The sequence below is a fragment of the Colobus angolensis genome, unplaced genomic scaffold, assembly GCF_000951035.1.
Source record: "Colobus angolensis palliatus isolate OR3802 unplaced genomic scaffold, Cang.pa_1.0 Scaffold24, whole genome shotgun sequence".
In the NCBI taxonomy this organism is placed as follows: domain Eukaryota; kingdom Metazoa; phylum Chordata; class Mammalia; order Primates; family Cercopithecidae; genus Colobus; species Colobus angolensis.
In genome coordinates, this window is record NW_012115599.1 from 12,238,182 (window position 1) to 12,248,679 (window position 10,498).

At 46.9% G+C, this 10,498-nt stretch overlaps 1 protein-coding gene across 1 annotated transcript; it reads left to right on the plus strand.

Annotated features, from left to right (window-relative positions):
* Positions 1 to 7,498: 7,498 nt before the first annotated feature.
* LOC105514193 (peptidyl-prolyl cis-trans isomerase NIMA-interacting 4) lies at positions 7,499 to 7,944 on the plus strand. The gene has a single exon (XM_011945392.1). The coding sequence runs from the start codon at positions 7,522 to 7,524 to the stop codon at positions 7,915 to 7,917; it is 396 nt and encodes a 131-aa protein (XP_011800782.1). The 5' UTR covers positions 7,499 to 7,521; the 3' UTR covers positions 7,918 to 7,944.
* The last annotated feature ends 2,554 nt before the right edge of the window (positions 7,945 to 10,498 follow it).

Sequence of the window (10,498 nt, forward strand, 5' to 3'; positions counted from 1 at the left end):
TTTTATGTCCCAGTAAATGCCATCCTCCTTCTTCCTCCAGGCTCCTCTGCCTTTCTCCCTGCAGAGCACAGCCAGCTACTCTTACTATTCATGACAGCAGTAGCAAAAACAGTAATTCCTTACATAGGAAAAGTGCTTAATGGTTTAGGAAGCCCTTCCACAGCTTCGTTTCATTTGACTCTCCCATAGCACTCTGTTTGAGGCTGAGGTTCAGTGATGTTCTGAGACCCACTCAAAGACACAGACTCATCAGCAAGCTTAGAGCATGTCCTTTGATTTCTGGTCCCATCTTCTCTCTTCTGACCCGAGATGCCTCTTGCTTTTGGAGACCAGGGCAGAGGTGCTAGTTGCCACTCCAAATCCACTTCTTCCTTAGCAACAGAACCTCAATTGTGTTCAAGGCAGCATTGTACCCAGGCAAAAGAAAAATTCCCAGACTTACTTGCTGTCAGTAATATGTAAGCAGAGATCTCAGGAAAACTTCTTAAAGGGGTAGAAAGGATGGACCCTTTTTACCTTTCCTCATTGCCTAGAATTCAGATGTAGGAGCTGGAGCTCAGCAACTGTCTTGGACAATACTTTGAAGATAAAAGCCACTAGGATGGTACAGCAGAAATATAGATGGGGCAGAGTCTCAGATGACCAGAAAGCCATCATATCAGATTCCTTACACTCAGACTTCTTTTACATGACAGAGGAGTAAACTTCTATCTAGTTTAAGCCACTGCAGTATGATTGTTCTGTCGTTTGCAGCCCAGATTAATCTCTCCAGAGGCAGGGACCTTGTTTCTGGTGACACACAGTCTTCTGTTCCCCTTCTACTCACCTGCAAGGAATGCAAAGGGCCCTCTCCTCATAGTTCTCAGCTGTCATAGTTTCTACCTGCTGGACTCGGGTCATAAGGGCTATCCCAGGAAGGCACCTTTCTGGGTCCCTTAAACCTGCTGAGAGTTCTGGAGAATGAGAATTGACATAGGGCACACTTTCTTCTGTGAGTTTCTGTAGCCGAGCAAAACTATTGGGGGAAAATAAAAGAATTCCAAACACTTGGCAGTTTGCACAGATTGGATTCTTCTGAGAGCCAGTTTACAAACCCACACTTCCAATCCCCCCGTCACTCCCCCAACATTCCAGAGATTGAGACAGAGTTCATCATTTCGGGCCTATTCGTCAGTGCCCTATACCCCAGAGCACAGCAGAAAATGGTAGAGTTCATAGTTTTGTGAGCCCTATCACATGAATCCATCCCAGTAAAAAAATCTGGGCATACATCTCTAAGAGATGCACATTTACAGACTCCTTCCTGTTAGTCAGTCCGGATGCATGAAACTGCAAACAACTGAAAGCCCAGGCAGTAACCGTTAGATTTCTGAGGACCTTTACTGGTGCCTAAAAAGAGATCAAGGAGAGGATCGTCTGAGGTTGTTTCATCAGATCAAGGATATCATTAAGGACTGGGCTCGCTCTCTCGCCAGCTTTCTGAAGTTCCTCCATCCTTAGTGTGTCGACTTTTGTTCTTAAGTCTGTCCCTTCAAAATCACATGTTAATATTGCACCTGCCTTTTCAGCAGGAAAATGGGGGTGGCAGCAGTGCCAGCCAGTCATGCTCTGACACTTGTCCCCTTCCTAGGAAGCAAAATGTCTGTCCCATGATGAATGTGCCCTGATGTCTCATTGGCTATGTTGGTCACATGGCTTCACTGGCCACAAAGGAGTCTGGGTAAATGTTAGGCAACAAGGGAAGTGGGACTGGGGTGGGCTGTTGTGTGGCCACCCTGTAGAGTCTGCATACACATGAACTAGTGGGCTAATGTTTTGGGTACATTATAAGACCTACATAAAAAATAGGGATTTAGTCAGGCAGGATGGCACACACTTGTAATCCCAGCAACTCGGGAGGCTGAGGCAGGAAGACTGCTTGAGCCCAGGAGTTCAAGGCTACAGTGGGCTATGATTGCACCTGTGAATAGCTGCTATACTCCAGCCTGGGCAATATAGTGAGACCCTACCTCTAAAAAAAAATAAAATTTTTAAAAAAAATAGGGATTTAAAAGGGATAAATAAAAAATGGACATTCTAATGTTACTTCCCACTCAGCTTCTGGATCACAAGCACCCACTCTGGAAACCACTGGTACAGCATAAACAGTACAACCTCTTCAGCCAGAAGGACCTAGTATAAATCTTGTCCTGTTACTAGCTGTAGCCTTGGTCAAACTCCTTATTCTTTTTAAGCCTCATTTTTTCTAATCTGCAAAATGGGAATAGGAATAGAACCTATCTGACTGGTTTTTGTAAATTTCCTAGCATGGCACTCAGCCTTGTAAGAAACAATAAATAGTAGGTAATATGTCTCCTTTCAATAACGGCTTTCCATTTATGGGGCAAGAGATGGTGTGGGAAAGAGATAAAGTATTGAAAGCAATGGTAATCCCTCAAAGAACATATTAATAATGCCCATCATTTAAGTATCCAGGTGTTTTTCATTTCTATAGCAACAGAAGCCACATCCTGAGGATTCCTCAGGGTACAGCATGGGACCAGGAGTCTTGCCAATACTTCCCCAGCTCTGCCACAACCAGTTGTGAGCCCCAGATCCTATTACTCCCCTCTCTGGGGCCCAGTTTCCTGAGCTAGAACATGGGAGCTCCTAAGCCTGTCTCCCCTCCTTCGGTTCAGGGCACCCCATTGTCAGCCTCTACCTATGCAACATCTGCTCTCTCCCCACCACCCCACTAGACTTGATTTCTGAGGTCCTGCCCCTTGTGGCTGGCTTTCCCTTTCTCTAACCTGTTTACCGATCATTCTTCCTCCAGTAGTTTGGTCCTTTTGAAAGTGCTCTCTATCCTGGTATCCTGTGAGATTCCATGATCTCTCTAGGGAGGAAGAAGCATGAAGTTCTGGTCTCTGCTATCGATCGGCCTGGTTTCAGATGTTTTCCCTAAACACATTTAGATCACTTTCAGTGTGCCAGGCCTTGCCCAAAGGGCTTTACATTTTAACTCACGTAACACCAGGAAGTAGATACTGCTATTGTTATCATCATCATCATCATCATTCCCATCTTTGAAGGGAGAAGAATGGGGCACAGAGAGGTTAAGTAATTTGCCCTAGGTCACACAGCTGGTAAGGGGTAGAGATGCATGTTTTTCCAGGCAGTCTGGCTTTACAGCCCATGTTCTTTTTTTTTTTTTTTTTTTTTAAACTGAGCCTCGCTCTGTCGCCCAGGCTGGAATGCAGTGGTGTGATCTCGGCTCACTGCAACCTCCGCCTCCCGGGTTCAAGCGATTCTCCTGCCTCAGCCTCCCGAGTAGCTGGGATTACAGGCACATGCCATCACGCCCGGCTAATTTTTGTATTTTTAGTAGAGACAGGGTTTCACCATGCTGGCCAGGCTGGTCTGGAACTGCTGACCTTGTGATCCACCCACCTCGGCCTCCCAAAGTACTGGCATTACAAGCTTGAGCCACTGTACCCGGCCTCTACAGCATGGCACAAAATAATAACAGTTTCTCAATTATAAGAAAGGACAAAGTTAAGAAATTGATTATTATTTTGCTAAATAACTTGGGCAAGTTATTTAACCTTGTCATAGCTATTAAATGCTGAACCATTTGAGAGTATGTGGCAGACATCATGACATTTCACTCTAAATATTTCAGTGTATATCTATCAAGAACAGAGACACTGCCCTGTATGACCTGAGCACCATCATCACTGATCCTGTCATCTAATACACTGTTTATTTTCAAATGTCTCTAACTGTCTCGAATCTAACTCTGTTGGCCAGGCTGGAGTGCACTGGCATGATCTCGGCTCACTGCAACCTCCACCTCCGGGGTTCAAGCAATTCTCCTGCCTCAGCCTCCCAAATAGCTGGGACTACAGGCGCGCACTACTACGCCTGGCTACTTTTTTGGTATTTTTAGTAGAAACAGGGCTTCACCATGTTGGCCAGGCTGGTCTCAAACACCTGACTTCAAGTGATCCATCTGCCTCGGCCTCCCAAAGTACTGGAATTATAGGCGTAAGTCACTGCACCAGCCTCAATAATGTTCTTTATAGCCTTTTATTTTTTCTTTTTCAGTATAGAGTCCAATTAAGGACTACACATTGTATTTAGTTGTAATGTCTTTAAAATTTTTTAAAATTGAGATATAATCCACATTCCATAAAATTCCTTCCTCTAAAGTGTATAATTCAGTGGTTTTTAAAAAATATATTCACAAAGTTGTGGAACTATCACCACTAAATAATTTCAGAAAGTTTTTATGCTCAAAAGAAACCCCATGCCCATTATCAGTCACTTTCCATTCCCGTTTCCCCAAGCCCATAGCAACCACTTATCTACTTGTTTCTATGGATTTGCATATTCTGAACATTTCATATAAATGGAATCATACAATATGTGGCCTTCAGCGACTTGCTTTTTCACGTAGCGTAATGTTTTCAAGGTTCATTCATGTTGTAACATGAATCAGAACTTTATTCTTTTTTGTGGCTGAATAATATTACACTCTATGCCTATCCATACAGTGGAATATTATTTTATGTTTATCCATACATCTGTTGATGGACCTTTGGGTTATTTCTGCTTTTTGACTACTGTGAATAATGCTGCTATGACACTGACTTTTTGAGTCCAGGCTGTTAGTTGAGAACGTCCCTCTGCTCGGATTGTCTGATTGTTTTTCTTGGGATTAGTTTCAGGTTCATGGTACCATTTTTCGTAGCCTAACAAATGACTTTCTTTTTCAGCTGAGCCCAATTATGGGCCAGCATCTCTGCTCAGCTATGTCTCTGGCAGGTGCCACAGTCTGGTGGAGGCAGAGCTTCTCACCTCCCCAACAAAGTGGCACTGTGCTCATTCCCACTGCCCGCAGTCCCTGCCCCTGCCCTCCTTGCCTCGTGGGCATAGAACCTCAGAGCTATTTCAGGCCCCTTCGTGGTAGACCTGGCCTGGGAAAATCTGAGGTCTGGCTGCTGGACACAACTGCCTTCCTCAGAGGCATGAAGGTCATTCCCTGGGCTTGGCTCCTTCAGTCTGGTGGCTTAGCCCCTTGTTTCTGGTTCCCACTGGCCCCCAGCAATCACCCCTGGCAGAGAGCAGGAGGGAGAGAAGATGCATCACAGGGATGGGCTTCCTGTTGACAAATGCCGGCTTGTGGCACTGGGTGTGGTTATGGCTCAAAAGAGCATCTATCTAAAAATGGGCCCTGGCTGCTCAATGGATTCAGAGCACGTGTGTCTTTGAGTCACTGCTGTTTATTTCCCGCTGACAAAAACAACCGTTCTTCCTGGCTGGTTTCCTCTGTGCAGCCCCTAGGAGTCCCACCGCCGTGAAAACCTAGAGTCTCTTCCCTCATGGACCTCTTCCCCAGATGAACAGCTCAGCTTTCCTGGCAAGACCTGCAGGGTGGTGGGGACTGTGGCACCATAGCTGTTTGTTTATTTGTTAGAGCTGAGGGACAGGGCTTTTGAGTTACTTTCTCACTTGCTGTGTGGCTTTGAACAAGCCACTTGACCACTCTGTGCTCAGGTTTCCCAGCTGGCAATTATAGGATGAGTGACTTCATTCTTTGCAGCATTTATCCACCGACTGAGACTGGGGTTTGTTTACTTAACGGAGATAGGGTGAACCTCCTTCCCAGGATGGGTAGACATTTAACAATAGGTTAGATCCCCTGTGGCCATCCTGGCAGATAAAGAGGTGATTGTGGGAAGAAAATGAGCTTTAGGGCCAGACATTCCTGAGGCCAAAACTTGTCTTATTGCATCTTACTAGCTGTGTGGCCTCGGGCATATTGGTTCATTTCTCTGATTCTTTGTATAAGGGCAATAACAGTTACAGCTTTTTTGTGGGGTTAACAGAGAGGTTGAAGGAGGTAACATCTATAAAGTGCTAAGGACAGTTTCGAAATGTTGTAGGTGCCCAATAACCATAGATATTGAGAAAGCCAAGTTGAATAGGGATAGTTTTACAAAATATATTAAAATCCTTACTCCTCTGTGTTGGCATTTCTCATGCAGAGATTTAAGACAAGTAATTTACTGTTGCCAAGTGAATATCCCCAAAATTTTACTGTTGTATTTTTCCTGAAAATTAAGGCCCCCTTATCTCTCACCCTCCTTTGTGGCCAGCCCAGATTTCACCTCTTTGGAAAACAGAACCAATCAGAAATGTGTTTCAAAAAGTCCCAAGTTATTGCAAGGAGAACCTTTTGGAAGGTGAACTGCTGCAAGGCCAGGCTTTGAACCCTGCCTGGGGAGCACCGTCTCCCTGGGAGGCTTTGTGGGTTCTGGCCTCCCTGGTGGCTCTGGTGGGCCCACCCACGGGGTGAGATTTCAGGACTGGCCACCCGCAATCCTTGCTGTCTTGCAGGCTAATTCTTGATAGTCCATGAAGCTCCATTGACTTAAAGTTTTGATCCCTGCTGGAGAGAGATACCCCTGGGAAAATATATCATTTTAATCCTCTTCAGTCATGTAACCATTAGTGTATGTAACTATGGCAGAAATTGCTGGTTATGGCCTGTACCATTTCTCTCCTTCATTTTGTAATAGAAGTTCTGGCTGCCCAGTTAGACTAGGGTTCCTCAGCCTCGGCACTCTTAATATCTTGGGCTGGATAATTCTTTCTTGTGGGGGGCTGTCCTGTGCATTGTAGAATGTTTAGGAGCATCCCTGGGCTCTACCTACCACCAACCACTCTCCCAGTTGTGACCAAAAAATGCCTCAGGCTGGGCATGTGGCTCACACCTGTAATCCAGGCATTATGAGAGGCCAAGACGGGTGGATCACTTGAGCCCAGGAATTCGAGACCGGCCTGGCCAACATGGTGAAACCCCATCTCTAGTAAAAATACAAAATTAGCTGGACATAGTGGCGCATGCCTGTAGTCCCAGCTACTCGGGAGGCTGAGGCAGAAGAATCTCTTGAAACTGGGAGGCAGAGGTTGCAGTGAGTGGAGATTGCGCCACTGCACTCCAGCCTGGGCAACAGAGTGAGACTCTGTCTCAAAAAAAAAAAAAAAACTAAAAAAAACAGTCCCCTCAGTTGAGCGTCACTGAGTTAGAGATACATTTCCCAACCTCCCTTGCAGCCAGCTATAGCCATGTCACCAAGTTCTGGCCAATCGCATGTGACCTGGAACACTGAGGTTGACGTGTACAAATGCCAGGCCAGGCCTTTAATGGGAAGATTAAGCCCTCTGCTTCCTGTCTCTCCTTCCCACTGGCTGCAATGTGAAAGCAATGGCAGGAGCTGGGGCAGCCATCCTAGGCCCTGAGATAGAAGCTGGGTGTTAAGGAGGCAGAGCAGCTACAGAGAAGGAACCGTGGTGCCCAACCTTGTGGAGCTACCATATCCAGCCTGTTGCTCAAACTCAAGCTGCTGTGTGAGAGAATAATAACCTGCTGTCTCGTTGGAGCCAATGCCACTTTGGCCTTTGTCACAGCAGCCAAACCTATGTCCTGATTAACATAGTGAGTTTTAGTTCAGAGTTCAACAACAAGCTTCCAAGATGCCACCCAAAGGAAAAAGTGGTTCTGGAAAAGCAGGGAAAGGGGGAGCAGCCTCTGGGAGTGACAGTGCTGACAAGAAGGCTCAAGGTCCCAAAGGTGGTGGCAATGCAGTAAAGGTCAGACACATTCTATGTGAAAAACATGGCAAAATCATGGAAGCCATGGAAAAGTTAAAGTCTGGGATGAGATTCAATGAAGTGGCCTCACAGTATAGTGAAGATAAAGCCAGGCAAGGGGGCGACTTGGGTTGGATGACCAGAGGGTCCATGGTGGGACCATTTCAAGAAGCAGCATTTGCCTTGCCTGTAAGTGGGATGGATAAGCCTGTGTTTACAGACCCACCGGTTAAGACAAAATTTGGATATCATATTATTATGGTTGAAGGAAGAAAATAAAATCATATGAAAGACTGAAAAAAAAAAAAAACATAATGAGTTTTTTGCTTCCTTACCTGACTGTAGAGTCTGACACAAGCAGCAGGGAGAACCAGAATGAATAAAGGAAGGAATGACTAACTGGCCTCTATGGAGCCTCTCCTAAGTTTTAGGCACTGTGCTGCGGGCTATTGTGAATTCTCCAAGTAACTCTCCAAGGGAGGGACCATTATCCCTGTGTTTTCAGAAGAGGAGGCCAACGCTCAGAGAGGTTAAGTGCCTTGTCCACGTCATACAGCCCCCAAGAGACAGAGCCAGGATTCAGCCCTAGGCTTGAAAGACTGCCACCCCCCGCCCGCCCCTACCAGGTTGCTCCTTTGATTGAGAAACTGAACAAACATGAGCCTCCACTAAGGATGCTGCTGCCATCAGGATGAGCTGTCACATGAAGCCTTGCTCCCATCTCCACCCAACACTGTCTCTACCCCTTCACACCCCATGTTCTGTTTGCTCATCCCCTAGTGGCCCAGGCTTGTCTGTTCTTTGGTAACTCTGCATCTTGGCTTAGGTGACCCTGTGGCCTGGGATGCCTTTAATATCCTTCCAAATCCCTAACCCCCATACCTGCTGGCTCAGAGCCCTGCAGCAGGATTCTGCTCAGACATCCCCTGCTCCAGGAAGCCTTCCCTGACTATAACCTTCTCAGACCAGGTTCCTCTCCTCTTGCTCCCTCCACACACCTGTACCATCCTCTGGTGGCACCCACCACATGGTCTGAGGTGTGATGTTTACTGTGAGAGAGTTCCTCGAGGGAGGGGTTCTGTCTTCTCTGTCTGTACCTTTGCTGATCAGCATGAGGTCTGAAACATGGTGCTCACTTGAGGATGGAGGGGTAGAGGGAGAGATGGTAGGATGCAGCAAAGCGAGGGACCAGCTCAGAACTGATCCATCCATTTATGCATACATAATGAAAAGTCAGCTGATTATTGCCATGAAGATTTTCGCAGAGAGAAAATGTCCTTGAATTTTGTCCTCAAAAAGCTAAGATACTAGAATGAAGCTAAGAAGAATTCAAATACAGAACACACAAAAAGATGAACTGTGAAGGTTCTGCTTCTATCTATGGAAAGGATCCCCTGGGGCCTCCAGCAGGCCCTGTCTCTCTTCACCTCATCAATTCCTAGGAAGGCCAACTCATTCTAACATCAGCCTGAATCAGACATAGTTAGTAAGAACCATCTGCTGCCAGAGAGCAGCACACAGAGATTCCCAGGCTGAAGAGAAAGATCAGGTCCCCACTGCCTTCCTGCCCCCACTCACTCTCAGGTGGTGGGGGACTGGCTGTGTGTCTTGTTCTGGGGGACCTGCTGGCATTCAGGAGTAGGGAAAGCCCTTCTCCAGCCCTCTACTCTTGAGAAGCCTCCCCGGAGAACAAGGATGGGACAACATGTAAGACAGGATGGCTTCCCTTTCTCAGGGGCTCTGGAAGCTCAGAGGGGTATCTAGAGAGCCAGAACACAGGCTGGGCACCTCAGGATGTCAGCCTGACCTCCCCTACTATGGGGAAGCACCATGGATCCAGAGTTTCCATAAGGTACTCTTAAGGTCCTCTGATCAGTGGATTAAAAGTCTGGGCAAGAAGTTCAGTAATGAGGCCACCTTTTGCTAGAGCAACTTTCCTTTCTCCCAGGGGAAGGGAGGAAGGGTAGGCCTTGCTGGCTGGATCAGTCCTGAGGGTGGGTAAGAACAATAGCTGTCCTGGTGATGGCGATGGTAATGGTTGTGATGGTGATGATGGTTGTGATGGTGGTGGTGGTGGTGTGATGGTGGTGGTGGTTGTGATGTGTTGGTGATGGTGGTGGTGGTGATAGTGATGATAATGGTGGTGGTAGCGGTGGTGATGGTGTTGGTGATATTGATGGTTGGATGGTGGTGGTGATGGTGATGGTGGTGATGGTGGGGTGGTTGTGATGTTGATGGTGGTGGTGGTGATGGTGATAATGGTGGTGGTGGTGGTTGTGATGATGGTGATGGTGTTGGTGATGTTGATGGTTGGATGGTGGTGGTGATAGTGATGGTGGTGGTAATGATAGTGGTAGTAGTGATGGTGGTTGTGATGGTGATGGTTGTGGTAATGGGGGGGTTGGTTGTGGTGGTGATGGTGGTGGTGATGATGGTGATGATAATGGTGGTGGTAGTGGTGGTGGTGGTTGTGATGGTGGTGATGGTGTTGGTGATGTTGATGGTTGGATGGTGGTGGTGGTAATGGTGATGGTGGTGGTAATGATAGTGGTAGTAGTGATGATGCTGTGATGGTGATGGTGGTGATGGTGATGGTGGGGTGGTTGTGGTGGTGATGGTGGTGGTGATGGTGGTGATAGTGGTGGTGGTGGTTGTGATGGTGTTGGTGATGTTGATGGTTGGATGGTGGTGGTGGTGATGGTGATGGTGGTGATAATGATAGTGGCAGTAGTGATGGTGGTTGCGATGGTGATGGTTGTGGTGGTGATGGGGTGGTTGTGGTGGTGATGGTGATGATAATGGTGGTGGTAGTGGTGGTGGTGGTTGTGATGGTGTTGGTGATGTTGATGGTTGGGTGGTG

What these genes read in the sequence shown, in the direction of transcription:
- LOC105514193 (XM_011945392.1), top strand. Translation starts at nt 7,522, where the DNA reads ATGCCACCCAAAGGAAAAAGTGGTTCTGGAAAAGCAGGGAAAGGGGGA.